Raw genomic sequence first — 25,841 nt, forward strand, 5'->3', positions numbered from 1 at the left:
AGACAGGAAAAGGAGCGCTAACATACATATATTTATTTATTTATTTAAATATTTATTTTTATTTATTTCTCTTCCCTTCCTCCCTCCCCCTCCCCCGCAGTTGTCTGCTCTCTGTGTCCATTCACTGTATGTTCTTCTGTGACTGCTTCTATCCTTATCAGCGGCACCGGGAATCTGTGTTTATTTTTGTTGCGTCATCTTGTTGTGTCAGCTCTCCGTGTGTGCAGCACCATTCTTGGGCAGGCTGCACTTCCTTTCACGCTGGGCGGCTCTCCTTATGGGGCGCACTCCTTGCGCGGGGGACACCCCTGCATGGCACGGCACTCCTTGAGCGCATCAGCTCTATATGCGTGAGCCAGCTTCACACGGGTCAAGGAGGCCCAGGGTTTGAACCACGGACCTCCCAAGTGGTAGGCGGAGGCCCTTATGCATTGGGCCAAGTCCGCTTCTCTACATATATTTATAATCTTTGAAGAAGAAAAAACAGAACAATTTTAAAAAACAAATATTTAAACGTAAAACTCAAGAAAACTTTCTTGAAGAGTTTAATAAGCCATTTGCTTTTCAGAAACATTTTTCATAGATTAAAAGCTAAAAAACAAGTAAAAAATCAAGTAAGTAGAGATCAAAAATTAAAAGGAAACCATAAACTGATGATAGCGTAAAGTTTCCTGGAGTGATTAGAACTTCTCGTTGCTTGATAATGGCCCCTCATTGAAACTGAATATTTTATCTAGGTAAGGGCTAAGCTTAGAGATAGCTAGCTGAAGAAATAAGTTGTTTCTGTTTTATATACTATTTGTAAGGTTTGGGATAGAATTACTAAGCTAATACAATTATCTTACTCCCTTCTTGGCTTGACTTGTTTTATACTTCATCTCTGATAAATAATTATGAATCTGTGAAAGTGGAAATAGGCTTATTTGATGAGCCTCAGGATTTTCAGCACAATTCCCAGATGTTTAGAGGGATTTGAGCCTTAAGTACTTAGGACAGGGTAATAATACCCAGTTTCATTGAAGCCCTAGACAGAAATGTAGGAGTTGAATTGAACCATACTGAATGTAAGTTGCATATAGATTGTTTTTAATATTATCATTTTTATGATTATAAATGAGAACACTTTCTTTGGAGTGCCATAGTCCAGTACATCTCAACTTTTCAATCATATTTGCCAATATTTCACTCTTGGTGAGTAGTAGATTTTCATGAGATAGACCTTTTTAGTGGGGGTGAAAGGTTAGGAAATGCTTCAATGTTTTCTTTTTAGTAATAACTTTTAAAGAAAACTTTAAAAGTATTAAAATATCTTATTACTAAAAGCAACTTTAAAAAATAGGTAAATAGAAGTATAGTGGAAAAAGAGAATTGAACATATAATGGCTAGTGCTTGTGTTTTAGGGAAAAAATAGATGTTTTGTTTCCCTTAAAAATTTATTTTTTAAATATAAATGCTACTCGTTCAAAAATTCCCAACTATGGCTTTATGGACTTATATAATCTTTGAAATAGAATTTGATCCTTATGTACTGTCTCATGACAAATGGCTGTTAAGAAGCTCTGTAAAGGTGGCGGACTTGGCCCAGTGGTTAGGGCGTCTGTCTACCACATGGAAGGTGGGCGGTTCAAACCCCAGGCCTCCTTGACCCGTGTGGAGCTGGCCCATGCGCAGTGCTGATGCGCGCAAGGAGTGCCGTGCCACACAGGGGTGTCTCCTGCGTAGGGGAGCCCCACACACAAGGAGAGCTGCCCAGCGTGAAAGAAAGTGCAGCCTGCCTGAGAATGACGCCGCACACATGGAGAGCTGACACAACAAGATGACGCAACAAAAAGAAATACAGATTCCCGTGCCGCTGACAATAACAGAAGTGGACAAAGAAGATGCAGCAAATAGACACAGAGAACAGACAACTAGGGTGGGGAGGCAAGGGGAGAGAAATAAATAAATGAATAAATCTTTTAAAAAAGATTTTTTTTTTTTAAAGATTTATTTTATTTTTATTTAATTCCCTCCCCTCCCCCGGTTGTCTGTTTTCTGTGTCAATTTGCTGCGTCTTGTTTCTTTTGTCCGCTTCTGTTGTCATCAGCGGCACGGGAAGTATGGGCGGCGCCATTCCTGGGCAGGCTGCACTTTCTTTGGTGCTGGGCGGCTCTCCTTACGGGTGCACTCCTTGTGTGTGGGGCTCCCCTACGCGGGGGACACCTCTGCGTGGCATGGCACTCCTTGCGCGCATCAGCACTGCGCATGGGCCAGCTCCACACGGGTCAAGGAGGCCCGGGGTTTGAACCGTGGACCTCCCATGTGGTAGACGGACGCCCTAACCACTGGGCCAAGTCCATTTCCCTGTAAGCTTTCTTAAAGATATTTTCATGGAAAGCTATAATCTTGTTAGACTGAAAGATTGAAAGACTCAATTTTGGCTTTTGGACACAAATTGCATCACTTAATTCAAAGAAAATTAAATTTATAGTATTGTGTTAAAAGGAAGCAAAATTCATCATACCATGGAAACTGGTCTTGGAATTAATTGCTGCAAATATCATTTTTGTTTTACTAGAATGTAACGACATAATTTGAAGAGTTTTGTGAAATAAATGCAGAGAATTAGATTTAGCTGCATCACTCTTACTCACGTTTGTTCTCTTTTTAAGAGGTCACACTAATAATAGGAAGCTGGCCTCAATAGAAAGAGGAGAGTTGTATGAGGATGAAATGGAGAATTTGATTAAGTATTCACCCTTAAAATATGATTATTCACTTTTAGGTATAAATCAACACCTCATGTATCATCATGTGCAGCTTCAAAAAAGCATAAAGCTCTTTAACCAACACATTTTATTCTCACTGGGAAAACCACCAACCTGAAAAGATATTTAGAAATCCATCTTGAATCACTGCCAGATGGTGAACAGTGTTGCATTATACACAAATAATAATCAGAGGTGGTATTTAATATCCTTGAGGACAGAGTTCATTTTTTTTTCAGTCTTAAATTGCACACATTGGTTTCGTTTTAGCATGTACAACAGGAATGAACTAAAACTATTCAATCTCTTAACCTTGCTCTGATAGATGTGTATGGACTCAGAAAAACACATGATCTACACCTTTGGTGGTAGAATTTTGACATGTAATGGCAGCGTAGACGACAGCAGAGCCAGTGAACCACAATTCAGTGGGTTGTTTGCTTTCAACTGTCAGTGTCAAACCTGGAAACTTCTTCGAGAAGACTCCTGTAATGCTGGGCCTGAGGACATCCAGTCTCGGATAGGACACTGCATGCTATTCCATTCAGTAAGAATATTCTATACGTTGTATTATGTTATTTTGTAATGTATATCTCAATAGGAAAGAAGTGGTAAAACCTAATTCTTCGTTAGGGTATCATATCTTTTTACTAGAAATAATATTTAGTGTAGCAAATACAGAGAAACAAAAACTTCCTTTAACAGTGACCTGTTTGCTAATTGTGAGAATCTTCCATCAACCTAAATAGTTGTCATCTCAATACTAATCTAGATAAGCTTGTTACTAACTTCTCTACTGCTTAGGTATTGTAGCTATTTCCCTGTCTTGTTCCTTTCCACTTACTGACTTCTCTTCATAATTAGAAGGAACATTTTATTTGTTTTCTTATTTTCCCCTCTACTATTTGCCATTTAATGTGATGAATTGACTCTGTAGAATTTGAATTAAAATTTATCAGCAAAATTAACCTACAAATTTTTATTTAACCTTATCAAATGAGAACCTTGGACTTCTGTCTGTGAGCATAGCTTTAAAAAAATTATTACAGAATAATGTAAATATATACCAAAGTAGAGAGACAAGAATAATACTTTTCATTTCACTTGTCATATTCAGTTGTTATCAGTATTTTACGATTCACTTTTTATACATTTACCCCACATTTCACTTCATTTCATTTCTTTTCTTGTCATTTGTTTGATTTTTAAGTTTATTCTTAAAATTTATTATTGGAATATTTTACAGCAGATCCCAGACATAATTGCAATACCATTATAATACTCAACCAAAAAAATTTAATACTTAATATTCAGCCTGCATTCGTTTTTTTCTGGTTTACTGAAAAATACCTTTTTATAGTTGGTTTGTTCAAGTCAGAATCCATAAAAAGATTTATGGGTTGCATTTGATTGTATATCTCTTTCATATCTTTTAATTCATAACAGTACACCACCTTCTCTCCTCTCCCCCCACTCCTTTTACTTATTTGTTAGAGAAACAGGATCATTTGTGCTGTAGAATTTCTTTCTGGATTTGGTTAATAGTATTCTCATAGTAGTTTATGGTTTTTTTTAAACATGTTCCTCTATCCTCCGTATTTCCTGTAAACTGGTAGTTAGATTCAGAGACATGATTTTACGTTCCTTTTCCTTTTTTGTGGCAGTGGGACTAGGAGAGGTATAGGAATACTTAATGTTTACAACATATTAAGAGACATTTAATGTCTACTTATACCTTTGGTGATGTTAAAATTGTTCGGTGGGTTCAGGTGTTATTAACCTCATCAATTATAAATTATAAAGGTTCTTGTCAACCTTCTATATAAGGGTTTTAGCAGCCATTGATTATTGTTGCTTAGATTTCATTAGGGTTTATAAAGTGGTAGTTTTTGTAGTCATTCCTTTTGCATTTATTAATTGTGATTCTACTATTTAAAAAATTTCCTTTATCAACTGTTTAGTGGCCCTGAAATATAAATTGTTTAGGATAGGCAGTTTAACTGTTTGACTCATTTCCTTTACCAATTTTCAAATTGAGTTGATACTTCAAAGTTGACCAATGAGTTTGAGTTTTTAAAAAAATGTTATTATGAACTCATGGATTTTTATATATTTGATGTGTTTAATCCAGTACTGTCATTATTCTTTTTGATGTTTAAATTTTCCTCTATCTTTGGCCAGTAAGAACCCTTTCATATTGACTTCTGTGTCCTCCTGACATGACCGTAGTAAGTAGTCTTTGAAAATTTCTTTGCTTTCAGGCATAAATGTGCTAGACTAAACTTGAACATTTTGAGTCCAGCCTTGAACTTGCCCATTTCTCCAAGAAGTCTGATTATTTTAGTGGAAAATAATGTTTAGAGAACAAAATCTGGGAGTAGGGAATGTTCTTTGTTAGTGGGTTATCATTATTTCTAGATTTTTTTTTTCCATTAAGAAAGTTAGGATACACATATACATACATATACATATATGCACATTTTTTTTTAGTAAAAGAAAAATGAATTGCAAGTTCATACTGATATATCCAATTTATATTAAGGATTAAAGGGTTTTTATTTAATGTCATTGATTTTGTGTTTGTGTATCATTTAAGGTGAAAATCCTACTTCCTAATGAATATTGTATTACTTGCTCTATAACAATTTTTTAAAAAACAGAGCTAACAACAAAACCACTGAATGCTTTTTGAAGTTGCTTTCTAATTATTTTTTATTTAGGTTATAGTCTACTTGGGTGGACAGTCAAAACAACATGAATTAAAATCACTAGAAATACTACTTCTCTGTGTGGTTATATACGTATGCTGCTAACTTTATATATACATAGGTTTGTTTAATTTCTTTTCAGTTTTTACAGATTCCTTTGAGTTGTTTTCTAATCAAATTAAAACATAAATGATTCTGAAGTCAAACTGTAAGACAAAGTACATTTGTAGAGATCTTGCTCTGTCCTTTCCCCTATATAGGTCTTTTATTAGTTTTTGGATTTTATTTCTCTTGTTTTTTTTTTTTTTTTTTTTTTTGGAAAAAAGTAGCAAACACACACGCACACACACAGACACATATTCCTGTTTCTTTCTTACATAGAGGCAGTACCCTTGCATACCTTATTCTGCACCTTGCTTTTTTACTTTAACAGGATATCTTAAAGATCCTAGAGATCACTTCTTGGCTGTATAGAGAGAGCTTCCTTATTCCTCTTACATGAGCATAATATTCCATTGCCTGGAATCTATCATAAAATTACTTTTGTAGAGGTTTAAATTTTAGAAGACTTATTCTGAATTCTTCATGAAAATAACAACTTTCTCTCTTCTTTCTTTGCCCTTATTTTTTTCCCAGAAAAATCGTTGTTTATATGTGTTTGGTGGCCAACGATCGAAGACCTATTTGAATGATTTCTTCAGTTATGATGTGGACTCAGATCATGTAGATATAATATCAGATGGCACCAAGAAAGACTCTGGGATGGGTAAGGGCATTTAGTGATTTCTTTTCTCATGTTCAGGTACTTTAGGTAGAAGATTATAATCCAATTCATTTCCTTTCTAACTATTCTTCACCTGTTTCCCATTTCTTTAGTTGAAGTAATTCTGAGTAAGAGGAAGAAGACTACCAGCTAATTATCAAGTTCTATCTTTTAAAAAACTAGGTGAATAATAATAATAGTAGTGTCTTTTCTTTGAGTAGAGAGACAGTATGTGAATTTCTAAAATAATTGTGTGTGTGCTTGCTGGGGGAACTTTCTAAGAATTAATCTCTTAAAATGGTATTCTATATTTGATGATCCCTTCCACCTTCTCTTTTCTTTATAATGACCTATATTTTATGCTCTAGCATAGTAGGATATGTCTTTCTTCTAAGAGAGGAGTTCTAAGTTTACAGGCTCAGCCTCTAAGAAGTTATTCCAAGTAACAGGATGATTGGTTTGGCTGTTTGACTCAGTCTCTGCATATAGCCCTAGATAGTACCAGTGTATGCTTATACCAGGTATATGCATAATTATCATTACTGTCCCCATTCACTCTCAGAATTGTTTTGTTTCGGTTGATAATTTATATAGTCATCCTATGTTGCAGTTGCTTTGCCTGTGATTAGTATATACAGAAGAGTCACTTTTTGGTTAAGGTTCAAGTATCTAATTTGAACTATAGGGTGAGAAATCAGATCAGTTTACATTTCCTTTTAGCGATTACTTATAAAAACACATCTCTTTATTAAAGGAATTGTTCGTATTTTAGAGGAAGACTTTTTAACAAAAAATAAGACCACAGTGAAAAATCTGCCTGATGAGCATCCAGTTCAAATTGGAACAGGAAGACATACGGAAGGAGACTTCTTTTTCTCACTAGAAACAAAGTTTTCCATGTAAAAGAAGACTCAATAGATAGGCATGAGCATTTGAAATAAAAAGCCATCAATAGGTAAATACCAGTTGAGAGAAAGCTAGAGAGCAAAATCTAGGGACTGAATAACATAATGAACCCAGAAGTGGATAAGGATTGTAGGTAATAGTACAAATACAAGAATGTTCCTCTGTGAACTAGAGCTAGTGTACATCACTATTACAATGTGTAATACATGGGAAAAATACAGTTAATGTAACTTATGGGCTGTAGTTAACAGCAGTATTATAATATTCTAGCACCAGTGTCAAAGAAGGTACTGTATCAACACTAAGGGTCAATTATAGGGGGGTATGGGATTTTTTCCTTTGGGACTAAAGAAAACATTCAAAAATTTACTACGTCATGACTGTACAATTCTGTGGTGAAAGTGAGAGCCACTGAGTGTACACTTTGAATACATTGTATAAGACACGGAAATGTATAACAAAGTGAACCATGTCATAGAAGATTGACTGTTGTTAACAGTACAAGTATGAGAGTGTTCTCTCCTAAACTACAGCAAATGTGCAATATAATACATGGTGTTAATAATTGGAGGTATATGGAAAAAATATACCAAATGTATGCTAGACCGTAGTTAATATTAATAGTCTAATAATGTTCTCTCATAATCTGTAACAAATGTTCCACTACAATGTAAGGTGTTGGTGGAGGGGATTTGTATGGGATTTCTACATATTATATATGATTGTTTTATAAGTTCACAATCTCTAATAAATACATATATTTTTCAAAAACCATCCAGAGGTAAATAAGAGGTCTGATGGGAAGGATTAAGAATAGAAACATTAATAAAGAAAAGTAAAAAAAAAAAATGTAATGAAACATCATCACAGGAATTTCTTAGCTCTACGTGAGTAGATTTCCCTGATTATAATAATGTAAAAACTATGATCAATTTAAGCAAAATTGGGATAAAATATTAGTGGGAGGAGGGGGTGAGAGGTGGGGGGGGCGGTAAACAGCTAAATCATCATCTATTTTAATAGGAAGTCAGTAGATGATGTCTAAAATAGCACATTATTTTAAAATATGGGCCTAAATGCTATTAGAAGTGGCTAATAATATCACTGATCTTAACTGAAATTGTCTCTTACTTGTTTACTCATTTATTTTCTGTTACCATAGGATAACATGAAGGTGTGTGATTTAATCTTTTTGACTTCTTCTAGCTCTTAAAAGAGTTACTGTAACTAGGAGGAGATTCAGAGTCCCTTAAAATTCTTATATAGCTTTATCTGAAAAAGGAAGTGAAAACAATTGATTTGACACATATTTTTTGAAAACCATGTGCCAGTTCAGTGCCAGACTAGGGATACAATGGTGAACAAAATAATCATAGTCCGCTTATAGTCTAGCCAGCAGATGATATATTCTAATGGATAATAATATCTATTATTTATTTATACCCTATGGTATGCCAGACACTTAAGTTATAGAACTTTTTAAAAAATCTCTAATTGGTGGTATTATTCTCCCTTAGCAGATGAGAAAAATTGAATTCAATGGAGTTAAGTAATGTAATCAGCATTATAAAACTATACAGTGATAAAGCTGAGGTTTAGACTCCGGTCTGAATGTAAAGAAGGGAAGATGTTCTGTCCGCTATACTGAACCACTTCCCAAGATTAAAAGAAAAGGTGGTAGAGTGATAGCAGCAGAGACTGCTTATAAATCCCCTATAATAAGTAGACCTTAATGACTATGGAATGAAAATTTCTTAAAAATTAGTTATAATTATGTGGTATTACTACAAAGTACAAAATTGATTATTACAGTGGTTCGGATTAGCTTTAGTGCTAGCACTGTATGATAATGTTTTTTTTGTTCAGTTTTGTTGTGATTGTAAAAGTAATGTGTTCATTGACGAGAACTTGGAAAATAGAGGAAATGTGAAAAATAAAATGTCAGCCATCCACAGATTATCTGTTAGCATTTTAATGTATTTCCTTCTAATCTTTTTTCTTTTAACTTATTTATTGTATAAGATTTGGCATGGTTTTATATTTGGCTGTTTTAAAATTTACATTCAATTGTGATAAATTTTCTCCATCCTTATGGTTTTATTACCATGAACTATAATAGAAGGAATAATAGAACAGGCAAGTAGACTCACTGCCATAATTACTGCTGTAATCAACTTTTCTAAATTCAGAACCACCTAACTTTGCATTCTTCGGTTTTATATTGGCTAATGAGGAATTATCTCACAGTGCAAATTCTTTATTCATTAGTTTAATAATATTTGCTCTTCTTTCTTAGAGTGCTTTTGACTATTTGCGTGCACTTTCCCTTCCAAATGAATTTGGTAATTTCTATTTCTATAAAGTAGGCTGTTGGAATTTTGATTCGTATTGCACTGAATCAGTTTGGGTAGGATTGACATCTTCACAATATTTAGTCTTACAGTCCGTGAACATAGAATGTCTTTCCATTTATTTAGGTCTTCATTGATTTCTTTTCACATCATTTTGTAGTTTTCTGCATATAGATCCTGTACTTTTTTGGTTAAATTGATACCTAGGTATTTGAGTCTTTGTTGCTATTGTAAATGACATGTTTTCCCTTATTTCCTCCTCAGATTGTTCAATACTAGTGTATAAAACATAACTAATTTTTGCATGTTGATCTTGTATCCTGCCAATTTGCTGAACTTATTAGCTCAAGTAACTTTGTTGTAGACATTTCAATTTGCTAAACAGAAGATTGTGAATAGTGAGAGATTTACTTTGTCTTTTCCTATTTTGGATGTTTATTTTATTTTTCTTGTCTAATTGCTCTAGCTAGAACTTCTCTTACAGTGTTGAATAACAGTGGTGACACAGGGAGTCTTTGTCTTCTGATCCTAGAGGGAAAGCTTTCAACCTTTCTCATTGAGTGCATTGTTGGCTGTGGGCTTTTCATATATTCCCTTTATCAAATTGAGAAATACTGCTTTCTATTCCTATCTTTTGAGTGTTTTTATCAAGAAAGGACACTGAGTTTTCTCAAATGCCTTTTCTGCATCAATCGAGATGACCCTGTGGGTTTTTTTGCTTCTGTTTGTTGATGAAGTGTATTGCATTAATTGATTTTCTTATGTTGAACCATCCTTGCATACAGGAATGAATCCCAGTTGGTCATGATACATAAGTCTTTTGATATACTGTTGGATTCTATTTGTAAGTATTTTGTTAAATTTTTGGATCTATGTTCATTAGAGAGGTTAGTCCGTAATTTTCTTTTCTTGTAGTGTCTTTATTTGGCTTTGGTATTGGGGTGATGGTGACTTCATAAAGTGTGTTGAGTAATTTTCCCTCCTCTTCAAATTTTTGGAAAAGTTTAAAGAGGGTTAGTGTTAATTATTCTCAAAATGCTTAGTAGAGAGAAGCTGATGTGGCTCAAGCAATTGGGCTTCTGTCTACCATTCCCATGGCCTCCTAAGGAAGGCAGGCTGGCCTACATGGTGAACTGGCCTGAGGGGAAAGCTGGCCTATGTGGAGTACTGGCCTGCGCAGGAGTGCTGACCTGTACAAGAGTGCTAGCCCATGTGGAAAGCTGGCACAGCAAGATGATACCACCCAAAGAAACACGGAGAGACAGTGAGAGATGTGACAGACCAGGGAGCTGGGGTGATGCCAGGTATTGAGCGCCTGTCTCCAACTCTGGAAGGTCCCAGGATCGGTTCCTGGTGCCGCCTGAGGAGAAGACAGGCAGACACAGAAGAACACAGCGAATGGACACAGAGAGCAGATAGGTAGTGCAAGACAGTGGGGGGTGGGTAAGGTGTGCATAGTAGGGATAAATAAATAAATCTTTAAAAAAAAACTTGGTAGAATTCACCTGTGAAGTCATCTGGAGTTAACTTTGTTGGGAGGATGACTGTTTCAGTCTCTTTAAATGTGATTGGTTTATTAAGTTCTTGTACTACTTGGAGCATCAGTGTAAGTTATGCATTTTTAGTGATTAGTCCATTTCACCTAGGTTGTTTAGTTTGTTGGCATACAGAATCTCATAGTATTTTCATAAGATCCTGTTTATTTCTTCGGGGTTAGTTGTAACTTGCCCCCTTTTATTTCTGATTTTATTTTTTTTTCTTTGTTAGTAGTCTAGCTAAGGATTTGTCAGTTTTATTGATCTCAAGGAACCAACCAGCTTTTGGTTTTGTCAAGTTTCTCTATTGTTTTTTTAATTCTCAATTTTATTTATTTCTGCTGAAATCTCTATTATTTCCTACTGCTTGCTTTGGGAATGGTTTGCTGATCTTTTTGTAGTTTCTCCAGTTGTTCAGTTAGATCTTTGATTTTAGCCCTTTCTTCTTTTTATTATAGACTATTAGGGCTATGAATTTCCCTCTCAGGACTGCCTTCGCTGTATCCCATAAATTTGATAATTTGTCTTCTTGTTTTCATTTGCCTCACTCAATATATTTACTAATTTCACTTACAATTTCCTCTTTGATCCACTGATTATCTAGGAGTGTGCTTTCAGCCCCCACACATTTACAATTTTACCTCTTTCTCATCTATTATTGATTTCCAGTTTCATTCCATAATGTTCTAAGAAGATGCTTTGTATAATTTCAGTCTTTGTATATTTATTTAGATCTACCTTGTGACCTAACATGTGGTCTATCTTGGAGAAATACCCAGGAGTACTTGAGAAGAATGTATGACCTGCTCTGCTTGGGTAAAACAGTCTGTATACGTCTGTTAGGTCTATCTTGTTTATCATATCATTCAAGTTCTCTGTTTCCTTGTTGATCTTCTGTCTAGTTGTTTTATGTAATGATGTGAGTGGTATGTTGAAATCTCCACCTATTTTAGTAGAGATGTCTATTTCTCCCTTCAGTTTTGCCAGAGTTTGCCTCATGTATTTTGGGGTACCATGGTTAGGTACATAGATACTTATGACTGTTATATCTTCCTAGTAGATTGTCCCTTTTATTAATATATTAATATAATGGCCTTCTTTATCTCCTAGAACTTTTTTGCTTTTAAAATCTGTTTTGTCCCAATATTAATATAGCTACCCCAACTCTTTTTTGCTTGCTGTTTGTGTGAAGTATTTTTTCTGATCTTTCACTTTCAGCTGATTTGCATCCCTAGGACTAAGTGGAGTCTCTGTAGGCAGCATATGGATGGCTCATCCATTTTGTCAGCCTATATCTTTTGATTGGGGAGTTTAATCCATTCACATTGTATGATATTACTGTAAATGCATTATTTACTTCTACCATTTTATTCTTTGGTTTTCATATGTCATATTTTCATCTGTCCTTTTACTCCTTTGGTTATCCCAAAAGAATAAAATATCCTTTGTACTATTCTTATCTTTATACTTTCTTCTAAACCTCTCTCTCCTGTCTTTTTATTTCAGGTTTTAATGATCAATTTAATATTTCCTGCAAATGTGGATCCTTTTTTACAAAGTCTTTTAGTTTGTTTGTGAATATTTTAAACTCACCATCATATTTGAAAGACAGTTTTGTTGGATAAGGAATTCATGGGTGACAGTTTTTCTCTTTTAGTTTCCTAATTGTATCATACCGCTGTTTTCTCTCCTCCATGATTTCTGTGAGAAATCCACAGTAAATCTTACTGGGCATCCTTTGTATGTGATGGTTTGCTTCTCTTTTGCTGCTCTTAGATATTGATATCTTTGATATTGACATTCTGAGTTGTGTTTTGGAATAGGTGTTTGTTTGGATTTATTCTGACTGGGGTACACTGTGCTTCTTGGACATGTAAATTCACTTTCTTAAGAGTTGAGAAATTTTCAGCTATAATTTCCTCAAATACTCTTTCTGCCCCTTTGCCCTTCTCTTCTTTTGGAACTCCCATGATGTGTATGTTGTTGTTCTTCGTGTTATCATCACCTTCCTGAGCCTCTGCTCAATTTTTTCCATTCTTGTCTCTCTGTTCTTTTGTCTCTTCAGGTTCAGCTGGTTCTGCCTTCTCTGTCATTTATTCTTCTTTCCATCATTTTGAGTCTTCTGTTGTATGCCTCTAATGTGTTTTCGTTCTTCCCTATTTTGTCTTTCATTCCCATGAGCTCTGTTACTTCTCTTTTCAGGTGTTCAAATTCCTTCTTTCCTTTTTGTCCTTTTCTAATCCCTTCCCCACCTCCTTACTTTCTCCTTGAGGATTCTAATATGTGGCCATGATTAAGAATCACTCTTCTAAATTTCTGAAGCCTGTATCAGTGCTTAGACCAGTAAACTTAGGTAAGTTACCAGAGCCTCAGTCTCATCTGTAAATGACTAAAATTATATTTTAAGGAAGATAGTATCTTTGCTCATGGCTATTCCATGCACGAAGAGGGATTGGCTCTCATTTATATTGGTGTTATTTTTAGGTGCCTCAATTTTAGAAAAGGATATCAATACTACCTGCAGGTTTACTGATATATCCTGTAATGACCATGTCCTTCCAGTTTTACCTCCATCTTTTCTCTATTCGCACTGCTTCTTTACTAGTGGGACTATCATTAACTATTTGGCCTCTGCTCTATTCTTCCTGTGTACTTCACCCCTCCCCAAATCCATTCTCTACATCGCAGACAGAATACAGCTATTCTGTGTTATCAGTTAAGAGCAAACTATATGCTTTAGCATGTCATTCAACAGATATTTTTTGGTTACCTATTTGGGAATACAACTGTAAGTAAGGCCCTTGGCTCCATGGAACTTATATTTGTGCATGGGGAGGGGGAAAAGTAAATTGATACTTTCAAGTAGTCTAATTAATGTAAGAAATTTTTTAAATGATAAACCTGTTTTTTTCCTTGTTTAAAATCTTCTCATTATTTCTATTTGTCTTGACAGAAGTCCAAACTTAACCTCACTCACAAACTCCTTTATCATATGTCCATGCCCTGCAACCTGATCCCTGTTCTAGAGAAGTTACATGTTTATATTTATGTTCTTTAAATTTTGTTGATTGTATTTTTCCACATCTGCCATTGTTTATTCCATTCTAATTATAGAATAGTGGCAGAAATGTGTAATTGAAAGAATAATGAATTGATAGAGGATTTGGTCTTTTTTACTGTGTCTACCACTGTGAAAAAATTACATTATTTCTCTGGACCTGGTTATTTGTCTGAAATTGAGGGGATTAGACCAGTTAATCGCAAGTTCTCATCTGGCTCCAAAAAAAAAAAATTTTTTTTTAAAGATTTATTTATTTATTTCTCTTCCCTTCCCCCCCCACCCCAGTTGTCTGTTTTCTGTGTCCATCTGCTGCGTGTTCTTCTTTGTCCGCTTCTGTCGTTGTCAGCGGCACAGGAATCTGTGTTTCTTTTTGTTGCGTCATCTTGTTGTGTCAGTTCTCCGTGTGTGTGGCACCACTCCTGGGCAGGCTGCACTTTCTTTTGCACTGGGCAGCTTTCCTTACAGGGCACACTCCTTGCGCGTGGGGCTCCCCTACGTGGGGGACACCCCTGCATGGCAGGACACTCTGCGCACATCAGCACTGCACATGGGCCAGCTCCATGTGGGTCAAGGAGGCCCGGGGTTTGAACCGCCAACCTCCCATGTGGTAGACAGACACCCTAACCACTGGGCCAAGTTCGCTTCCCTGGCTCCAGAATTTTGACAATTAAATTTCATTTCTTTTTGCTGTTATCAGGCTGTGAAAGTATATATGAGGGCTGTGTTAATTTTGTCTGCAGTATCTGATTTATCTGTAAATATATTTTCATGAAAACACAGTCAAAATCTTACTGATTTTCATTTAAGCTCTGGGAATGGAATGTACTTGTAGCCATTTCTTAAAAAATAAGCATAATAGTAAGTCCTTATGTTTTTTACCTTTTTAGACTTTTACCAATTAACTGAGGCCAATTCAGCAATACAGAATACACACTGATTTTTCTGTCATTAACATAGATGAATTACTGAACTAGGAAATGGTCCTGATTATTTTCCATGTAACTGGGCTTCATTGCTTTCTATTTAGCATCTTTATAAAATTTGCTGTGCCATTAATAAAAAAAAATTAATGTCCTTTTTTTCTCTCCCCATTATTGGTAATAATAACTTTCCATAATTTCCCCCACTCTGCCCTCCCAGGAGTGTTTTTATTAGTTACAAGCTTATGAAAGTATTTAATATTTTAAAAATAATTTATGTCATTTGGTAGTAAATATGAATTGAAGTTCACCTATAAAACAAATATGCAAGAACAGTAAAGGAAATTTTGAAAATGAAAGGTAATAAAGTAGTACCAGCTCTACCAAGTATTTATAAAGCTATAGATTAATGGAATGGATTGGAATAGATAGTATAAAACTATCCCCAAATACATGTGGGAATTTAGTATATTGTTAAGTTGGTAATTTAGCATATTTCCAGTCATGGGTAAAATGGGTTATACAATAAATAACATGGAGACAGGGCTTAAGAATTGAGGGGGGTAGAGGGGAGCAGGGGAACCTGGGCCCCTACTTGCCTTTATATCAAAGTACTTAAGAAATAAAATTGTAGTTTTTTTTTTTAATCTCACATTGGTGGATCTTTCTAAACATGGTACAAAACCCAGATTTGGTAAAAAAAAAAATAGATTAAATTTGATTTATGCAAATTTTAAAAGTAAATGATTAAGTTAATTAAATAATTACATGATGAAACACCTAAGAGAGACAAAGTTTAGGTTTATCTACTAGTATCATACTAGAAACAAAAGGCTCTTATAAATCCAGTGGAAAGAGGATAGTAGTCCAGTAGTACATGATGACGTGAGTAGTTAGTTCAAAGAAAATCCAGTAAATGGTCTTAAGGAAAAATGCTCAGCTCATACAATTTTTAAAATGTAAATTAAAAGATGACTGAATATTGTGATCTTGGTCATTCCTCATACACTCTGGATGAAAAGTAAACTGGTGCAGTTTTTTTTAAAGCACTTTACCATTATTTATTAAAATATAAAATATATGTATTCTGACTCAGCATTTTTTTTAGGAATTTATCCTACTCACATACTTGTATAGGTGCACAAAAATTACCTCTACATAGGTATATATTGTAGGATTGTTGGCAAGAACAAAAAAATAGTAGAAAAAACTTTAATTGGCCACAAGTACATAACAAGTTTAATAAATTATGGTTGAGCCAGTCAATGAGATTAATTACTTGTAGCTTTAATACAACTGAGATAGATCAATATTTCAAATCCTAGGCACAGCTTTACAGGAAATAACTAATGAGTGGTAGAAACCCAGGTTCAGGTAAAATAATAGAAGTTCTAAACTGGAGTTACTTCTGAACCTTAATTTGGTCCCATCCAACATTTAAAATTTATAAGAAAGTAATATGGCAGACACTATTGGTTGCCACCCCAACAGCCATTGGCCTTTCCTTTTTTTAATCAAACCCTAATTTTGTTTAATGGCTCATTTCCCAGTCCCCGAGGATGAATCATGATTAGTCTTTTTTTTTAATTTAAAGTTTTTAAAAAAAAATTTTTATTTCTCTCCCCTCCCCCGCCCGGTTGTCTGCTCTCTTTGTCCATTCACTGTGTGTCCTTCTGTGACCACTTCTATCCTTATCCTTGGCACTGGGAATCTGTGTTTCTTTTTGTTGCATCATCTTGTTGTGTCAGCTCTCCGTGTGTGCAGTGCCATTCTTGGGCAGGCTGCACTTTCTTAGCACTGGGCAGCTCTCCTTATGGGGCACACTCCTTGTGTTTGGGGCTCCCCTATGCAGGGACACCCCTGCGTAGCAGGGCACTCCTTGTGTGCATCAGCACTGCGCATGGGCCAGCTCCACACGGGTCAAGGAGGCCCGGGGTTTGAACCGCGGACCTCCCACGTGGTAGGCAGACGCCCTTTCCATTGGCCAAGTCCGCTTCCCATGATTAGTCTTAATAATTGTTATCCTTTGCCAGATTTTTTCACTTTCCCTTCCTCCCATATTACACGGTTCTGGGTCAATAAAACTTAAGAGAAAGTCTGCTGGGGAGCATTTGAGAAAATGTCCTCTCTAATGAAAATAGAAGGATGCTGAAAGAGTACTTTCCTTCTCCGTTATGAATGCTTTTATAAGAAGATGTGAATGCTTAGAGCCGGTACTGGCAACTTTAAAAAATAAAGGGAAGGTCAAGAAAATTTCAGAAATACTATCCTAGCACCATGATTTGGTTTACCTACTGAAACAATCCTGTACTATTTGCAAAATTTTGTTTTAGGAGCTAATTAGTCCACTGTTAGGTTTTCTATTACTTTGAGCCAAAAATACCCTAACATATAGAGAATGTGTGGAAAGCTGTTTCTAATTAAATTTTTATATTTCTGTGATGGTTCTTAAATTGTTTTTCCTGTGCCTTAATTAATAACGAATATATGCCTTGGACCATGAAGAAAAATTAGAGTTGAAATTAGTTCATGAATTAATGTAATAATGTATTTTCCTAGGGAATTGAAAGGACTTCAAAAATATTTACCTTTTTGTCCCCCCATAGAGTTTCCTTATAGTAGAAATTCTGGTTATCTTCCCCCATTTGACTATTAGGCAAACCAAGGAAAGAGGAAAGAAAAAATGTGATTTACATTGTCAGATAAAATCGTTTCTTTCTTTTTTTTTTTTTTACTTCCGCTTTATCTGTTCTATTTTAAGTTTTTTAAAATGCTAAAGAAGAAATAGGGGAATAAAGGTTTGTTATTATAGTTTCTTGGAAAAGTTCTGTAAAAATAAGTTGACATTGATGATTGTGATATAATTCTTACTGTTTCCTCAGACAAATGTCTTTTAAAATATGTTCAATTATTGGTGTGTTTGTCTTTGTGAGTCAGTTTACAAAGACTGGTTTAAAATTCCTGGCATTCAGTCAAGCTTTTTGGCATTTAAATCCAAACACTTTAAAAATTTTATATGTTGCAAGTCTCCTATCATTAGAAACTATTAAAATGAAAAGATTGCCTTGTTTTCATTCTAGGAAGAAAATTAATACAGAAGACTGTATTAATAGTTGTGACATATTAGAATAAAAGTGTTTTTTTTCTTGGTTTTGACCTTTAGGTCTTTTTGTCTTTTAATACTGCTATTTTTATTGAAACCGGTTTTTATTTTCAAACAATATAGAAGACTATAAAATAGAAAGTACTTCTGTGGTAGCACACTAACACCCTTCCCCAAAGTCAACCCTGAAGAAATAAAAACAAGCAGCAGCTGGATTCCAGGAACTCTTTAAGTGAGCTTGAAGGACCGCCTTGAGCATGAGTATCTGTGACAGGTTGGTGGCTGCAATCTAAGGCAGAGAGGACAGCTTGAGATGTCATTGAAAGGTTAGATATTTAAAACATTTTGAAAGTCTGCTTTTGTATCTCCCCCCCAATTACCTTGAGTTAATTTTTGTCCCTTCACAATAGAAACTAAAGCCTTAGTCTGTACTTCCAGTGCCAGAATCCAAGGGCAACATCCTATGGTGACAGCACAGAAACCTTATTGAAGTTCTGACTTGATGAAAACAGATGTGGACTGACCATCTGCTCTCAGTAAATAATTTTTTACCATCTTCCCCTTCAGACAGAGATACTGCCTTTTCTTTCCCTCAAAGGGTTTAAAGGTATGAAATCATTTTATAGGTGATGGTAATAAATGGAAATAATAAGCTAGCTCTTTGTGCCTAGAGTTTACTACTCTCCACTTTCCTTAAACTCACTGGTACTGATGCCTTTCCTGTCAGTGTATATTACCAAAAAGAATAGCTGATATGCTGAAAAACATGACTTCACAGGGCAAAATAACTAGATAGCTGAGGACTACAACTATCTCAAAAGAAATCAATAAACTAAAAAACATGTATGAATAAAGCAGAACTTTTTAAGTAGATGAACCAAGAATTTAAAATGAGCATGTTTGATAAACAATGTTAGTAATAAGAAACAAGATGTAGAAATCATAAATAAAATAACCAAATGGAAATAATTAGATTATTTTACCAAGCAGAAGTGGAGTTTCCCTGCCCAATGCCCTCAAATAACCAATTCCTGAGATACCAGGGTTTGAAAGAGGGAAGTTTATTTCTTAGTGCAAAACAGCAGCTCAGATGTCCTCTTGACCTAAAAAAATCTGTATCCTCAAGTCGAAGGAGTTTACGGCTTTTATGAAATCAAACAAGGGAAGGTAGAGTGGTTACCATTACAATAGTAAGTATAAACATGGGCTGGAACTAGTTCATAGGGTTTCAGTAATTGTAGGTATTAACTTTTGGCTCTTGTACAATATACTAGAAAGTTTAAAAAGCATCTGTATAATGACTCAATAATCTTATTATTTATTCATTCTTAACTCTTGGTTACAGCCCCTCACTCTTGTTTTGTTCATTTCCTCAATCTTGAAGGGATCCATCTGGGTGAAGATCATTCTAACTTCTTCATGCTTAAAAGGGGCATCAACATTATGGGGTAGAGAATGAAACGTTGTCATTCTTGAAGAGACTGGTACCTCTGGGTTTCAGGGCTTACAATCCAGAGGCTTTAAATTCTGAAAAATAAACTTAAGTAAACTGAAAATTATAGGTTCAAGTAAAAGGAGTAAAACTATGTTACACTGAGGAAATAATTTTTTTATAGATTCTTAGAAAGAGCTGGAGTTTTCCTTAGTATTTTCAGGCACACTATTGCTTGGGGCTTTGAGTACTGTGGCAGTTTGCAATATCTGGTTGAAACTTACTTAAGAGTAACCTCCAGAATGACCTCTTAACTCTATTTGAAATTGCTTAGCCATTGAAACTTTGTTTTATTTATTTGTTTTCTCTCTTTTGATGTAATCCCATGGTAGCAGGGCAGGGCTCACCCCTGGGAGGCATGCCCCATGTTTAGTGAGTTTATTTGCAGAGTTTGGCTTAGACAGAGGCCACATCTGAGCAACAAAGGGGTTTTGCAAGGGGTGACTCCTAAGCATTAATTAAAATTAGGCTTAGTTTTGCCATTACAAAAATAAGTTTCCTCATTGCTTATTTAGGGCCTAGATTGTAAGCTCGTGCAGCAGTCATATTATTCTTGAGCTTTAATTGTTATTTCTAAATTCTGAGATGCTTTGCTCTTTGTGTTAACTTAGTAGCTCTAGGTATCTGAATGACACCTGAGACTCTGAGTTAAGGTTTTCCAGCTCTAACAGTGCTGGCCTCAAGACTGAGGGCTTGAGTTATTGACGTTATTTCCTTTTAGTAGGCAGGGCTCATGTATTTCAGAGTTTATTTTCACAGGTTTCCCTGTTATAAGTTTAAATGGGGATAATTTATGTTTCTCAAAAAGTAGTAGGTTTTAGATTTAGGCCTTGGAAAAGTTTCTTGATTACAGTTTCCGTAAATTGAGAGCCCCCACTTTTAAAATAATAGCAGGGGAAAGCGGATGTAGCTCATTTGATTGGGCTCCCATCTACCATATGGGAGGCCCTGGGTTCCCATCCCAGGGCCTCCTTGTGAAGGCAAGCTGGCCCGTGCCTGTGGAAAGCTGACAGCCTGTGCCCATAGAGAGCTGTGGGGAGCTGGCACAGCAAGATGATGCAACAAAGGAAGACAAGCAGACACAGAAGAATGCACAGCAAGTGGACACAGAGAGCAGACAGCAAGCAAGTGGCAAGGGGGTGGGGAATAAATTAAATAATTCTTTAAAAATAATAATAATTGCAGGAATCCCCCAGGTGGGGAATTTAATAGTTCAGTGTTTTGTTTTCTCAGCCCCTCAAGGGACCTTGCAAATACCTTTTCATTTTATGCCAAAATACTCTGAAATGCATCAGGGTATTAATTTTTTTTGACAGAATTAATTTCTCCTTTTTGGTCCCCCTTAGAAATTAAAATTTTAAAATATGTATAATATTACTTTTTACCTTGTATTTTTATTCACCTTAGTCTTTAACTAGATCAGCTCCATTCACCCTTTAATTGAAGTGTGATCATTTCTTTAGCTTCTTTAGCAATTGTTGTAGGGAGCAATTAAACCTTAGCTCTGAGTCTCAGGTGTCGTAGAGACACCTACAGTTCCAGGGAGCTCCTAGGTTAACACAAAAAAACAAAGTATATTAGAATTTTGAAATAACAAAACCCAGGAATAAATATGACTGTTGCACGAGCTTACAATCTAGGCTATTTTTAGAAATAAAAAACACTTGGCAGTTAATTTATATTGTGATTATCACTACACACCAGATCAGAAGTTTTGTTTGATTTTTCCTTATATTTTTACCAGGGTTATGTTAATTAACAGGAAGAACATAATTTCCTTGTGTCTTCTCTTTTATTTTTTAAAAATAAAGATTTATTTATTTACTTATTTCTCCCCAACCCCTCTTGGTTTGCACTTGCTATGTCCTGTCTCTATGAGGCATTGTGAACTGAACCTGGGACCTCTGATGTGGGAAGGAGGTGCTTAATTGCTTGAGCCATCTCCATTCCCTGCTCTGTTGTGTCTCATTATGCTTTTTCTTGTGTTTCTCATTGCGTCATCTTGTTGTGTCAGCTTCCCGCACCTGCCCATCGTGTCAGGTCGCTGTCTTGCTTGTTTTCTTTAGGAGGCACTGGGAACCTCTGCTACCAGCTTTGTTGTGTCTCTCATTATATTTTTCTTCTTGTGTCTCTCGTTGCATCATCTTGTTATATCGGTTTGCTGTACCTGCCTGTCACACCAGCTTGCTGTCTTCTTTAGGAAGCACTGGGAATTGAACCATGGACCTCCCATGTCCTAGGCAGGAGCTCAGTCGCCTGAGCCACATCTGCTTCCCGCATCTTCTCTTTTAAAGTCCCTTTTTATTGAAGTTCTGACCAGTACTTGACTGCATGCACTTTTAGACAATGATTAGAGCAGACCAGTGTAACTAACAAGGAAATTTGTTTCCAAGACATGTAACTTCTAAGAAAAATTAAAATTATGACCATCAATACCGTACTGTTGGCTAACATCATGCAGATCAGTATCAGGACATAACATGGACAGTGAGAATATTGTCAAGTCTTTAAAAATTTAAACGTTCTCTAAATACTTAGATGAATAACATTTCATGAATACAAATTCCACCAATAAAAGGTTAGAAAATCCCCTTTAATTTTTGTAACAATTCACAAACACTTTCCATGCAACTCATAATATATTAACCTAGTTCTTTTTAGCAACTCACTTTTACAAGATGAAAGAACAGATCCTTTGCAACAGTTTGAAATAAAAATATATACTTCAGGTTTTTATTTTGGAAAGGCAAAATGTCAAGTTGTCAGGTTTGAACATCAAGTTTAAAAAGGAAAATGGGTCACTGTGAAACTGTTTGGCTCCCTGTTTAATGTGATTCTAAGGAAAAGACCTAGTTCCTTTAAGAGTGAGCAACATAAATAACTGTGAATATTATTCTGATAGAATCTTTGTCTTCCAGACAGAATAATCAGATTTGATTAAGAAAGCTTTTTTTTAAAGCTTTATTTTTTATTTCTCTCCCCTTCCCTGTGCCCCCTTCCCCCCACCAGTTGTCTGCTCTCTGTGTCCATTCGCTGTCTGTTCTTCTGTGTCCATCTGCATTCTTGTCCGCAGCACTGTGAATCTATGTCTTTCTGTTGTGTCATCTTGCTGCGTCAGCTCTTTGTGTGTGTGGTGCCACTCCTGGGCAGGCTGCACCTTTTTCACGCTGGGCGGCTCTCCTTACAGGGCGCACTCCTTGCACATGGGGCTCTGCTATGTGGGGACACCCCTGCGTGGCAGGGCACTCCTTGCGTGCCTCAGCACTGCATGTGGGCCAGCTCACCACACCGGTCAGGAGGCCTGGAATTTGAACCCTGGACCTCCCATGTGGTAGGCAGATGCTCTATCCGTTGAGCCAAAGCTGCTTCCCAAGAAAATTTTTTATAACCTTTCATTGAGAGCAGACCAATAATCTAAGAAATTTCATTATTTTAACAGGAAAAAAACCCAGTTTTGTATGAATATACAGTTTGATATGAAAGCTCTTAAAAATATTATAAACAGTCTTATCAAATTTTAGTCAGCATTGACTCCAGCAAACAAAAGTCACTTCCACAAACCCTCTACAAGTTTCTACATCCAGATGTAGGTCTTGTCCTACATCTTCCTACCTTTCGTTCTGTGAAAACAGCCATGTTACCTTAGGATAAAACTACAACTCTTTCTTTAACATAGCATATCCTACACAGTTTATATACCTGTATATTTTAAGTTCCTGAAAGGTCTTTCAAATGCATTCATATGTTCTACAAAGCACAGTAAAATTTGTCAGACTAATAAGTTAATTCCATTCAAAGCAATGAAAATTTGTCATTATCTTAAAGATCTGATAAACATAATGCTAGCTTAATTTATTAGTACCTGTGTAAACGTAGGGAGAACATACCCAAGCAGAATAAAATTGAAACAGTTATAGTTTGTACAAGAAATTTCTTTTCTTCTTCCTCCATAGGTGGTTAAAAATGTGATTTTTTCCATAATATCCTAAAATTACAAACAACCTCAAAATCATACTGACAGGCTCTGGAGAATAAATTACAATTGTTTAATTTGTCTAAAGCATAATCTAGGAAAATCTTTCTATAGCTTTCAAGGACATTTTCCTTTACTTACTAAATTTTGCAATTAGATTTTATTTAATTGCCCCCATCCCAAGGCTATAAAGCTTTTAATAATGATATCTTCTGCTGCAACCATTGCAAAGATATTACTTAAAAAACTAATTGTGAATTGGGGAATTCCCTCAGCTGTATAGCAGTCAAGGAATCTACCACACAGGATAAACCATGCAGAACATAACTTTTTCTCCAGTACTTCCCTTGTGCCCATCACCCCAAACTCCAGATCCAGTAGAAAGAACTCTAAACCCTCACCACCCACTCCTCCCCCCTCTTTTTTTTTAGGAGGTACCAGAGATTGAACCCAAGACCTCGTACATGGGAAGCAGGCACTCAACCACTGAACTACTTTCTCTCCCCTGTATTCCCACATCTTTCTGATCGTTTAGTCTTGGCCAAAAGGGAAAGATGCCCATTTTCTTTTTAATGTCCAGGTTGTTTACAGCAATTGCAGTCTTTAACATCCTGAACCCTTGTGCCTAGTATGCTTATCGGGGCTAATTTGGCTGCTGTTTTAGGTGGGGGGGGATTTTTTTCTTTTAATTTTTTTTTTTTCCTAAATAATTTTTTCTGTCTAGATTTTGGCATGACCTTCACTAGCTATGCTGGTGTAAATTTTATCAGTTTACAAACTAATTGGTGGAGGTCTAAGTATTCTGGCTTATAAGTTTAAATGAGCCTAGAAGCTCAGCTTTCCTAACTTCTGGAACCCCAAGAGCACTAATTTGTGTATATATATATATAAGGACTTACTTAATTTTTAAAGCAATTTAAATAGAGCTCTTTTAAGAATTTTGTTTGTTAATTTGGTATTATCATTCAGAGATATAAAAATATACATTGAACAGACAAAATATAAAAAGACATACAATAAAAACAGAAATATAAAACTTACTAATTTGAACTAAAGTTTTTCACTCTTTTCTGGTATGACTAGCAATGACGCTATCTTAATATGTGCCAAGGTTTTTTATTTAATCTTGTTACCTGAGGGTCCTGGTGGGAGATTGAGAGAAGTGATATTTCTTTTAGTAGAGCCCCTGAGCCCCTTCTATTCCAGGACTCTGTTGGTTGTGGCTTGGCTTTCCTTGGGCTTTATCCCTGGGGACAGTGTTTTAGTTTGCCAAAAGGCTGCCCATGCAAAGTACCAGAAATATGTTGGTTTTTATAAAGGATATTTATTTGAGATTAAAAACTTACAGTTCCAAGGCTCTGAAAAGTCCAAACTGAGGTACCATCTGAGATGCTTTCTTACTAAAGTCAGCTGTCATGTGGCAAAGATGGCCATACATCTCTGTTGAGGTCTCTGCCTTTTTGCAGCTATAGGCAAGCCTGGCATAGGGCTTGTCTTACTAGGCATTGTCTCTCTCTCTCTCTCTGGGCCTCAGTTGCTTGAGCCTCAGTTGCTTCCCTCTTTGCAGCTCAGCTCTAGGTGAAACCTCTCTCATATGGCAGGATCAAGTATGGTGGCTTCCTTTTCCTGTCTGTCCTAGTGAGTCTCTCTGATTGTTTCAATTTTCTTCCTTTTTGATTGATTATCAAGTAATCTAATCAAAGTCCCCTCATCTGAATTTAATGCAGTCAAAGAGTATCATACCCAGAGAAATAGATTCGTTTACAAACATAATATTTCTCTTTTTGGAATTCATAAAATAATTTCAGATTGCCACAGACTGCTAGGACAATCCCATTTCCAATGTCCTTCCTTGCAGTGTGCACATTGGTTGATTCATTGTTTCTTAAGAATTTCTAAAAACAACAACAAACCCACACCAAATCTCAGTGCAAATTTCTGTCCTTATCTCCCATTTCTCAGCAAGCTCTGTTCTTTTCCGCCATTTCCCAATAAATTATTTTTACTGACCTAACTGAAAAAAAATTTCTTCCATCCCTTGAGGGGCTCCTATTATTGTCTCATCCTGGTTGACCTTGGTTCATTGGAACCCCAAGGAATGCTTGCTTCTTTTAAGATACGGATCCTCAAGTGCTGCTTACTTTTGGAAGTAGCAGTCTTCTTTAACTTGGTCCTTATTATTATAAACTTAAAAGGAGATTTCAACCAACCTACAGATAGGCAGTCCTATTTGACTATAAATTTTCTGTAGCTTCTCCTTATATCAGGAAAACTTCCATTA

The 25,841-nt window shown here is 35.8% G+C and overlaps 1 protein-coding gene across 4 annotated transcripts in view; it reads left to right on the forward strand.

The window, feature by feature from the left end:
- The window catches only part of MKLN1 (muskelin 1), a 453,286-nt gene that overhangs the window by 370,731 nt on the left and 56,714 nt on the right, over positions 1-25,841 (forward strand). For all 4 annotated transcript variants that reach the window (XM_058297366.1, XM_058297367.1, XM_058297368.2 and 1 more), the window contains 2 exons: positions 3,074-3,295; positions 6,093-6,222. In XM_058297366.1, coding sequence (XP_058153349.1) covers positions 3,074-3,295; positions 6,093-6,222 — 352 coding nt within the window. The remainder of the gene's footprint in view (positions 1-3,073; positions 3,296-6,092; positions 6,223-25,841) is intronic.

The sequence above is a fragment of the Dasypus novemcinctus genome, chromosome 5, assembly GCF_030445035.2.
Source record: "Dasypus novemcinctus isolate mDasNov1 chromosome 5, mDasNov1.1.hap2, whole genome shotgun sequence".
Taxonomy (NCBI): domain Eukaryota; kingdom Metazoa; phylum Chordata; class Mammalia; order Cingulata; family Dasypodidae; genus Dasypus; species Dasypus novemcinctus.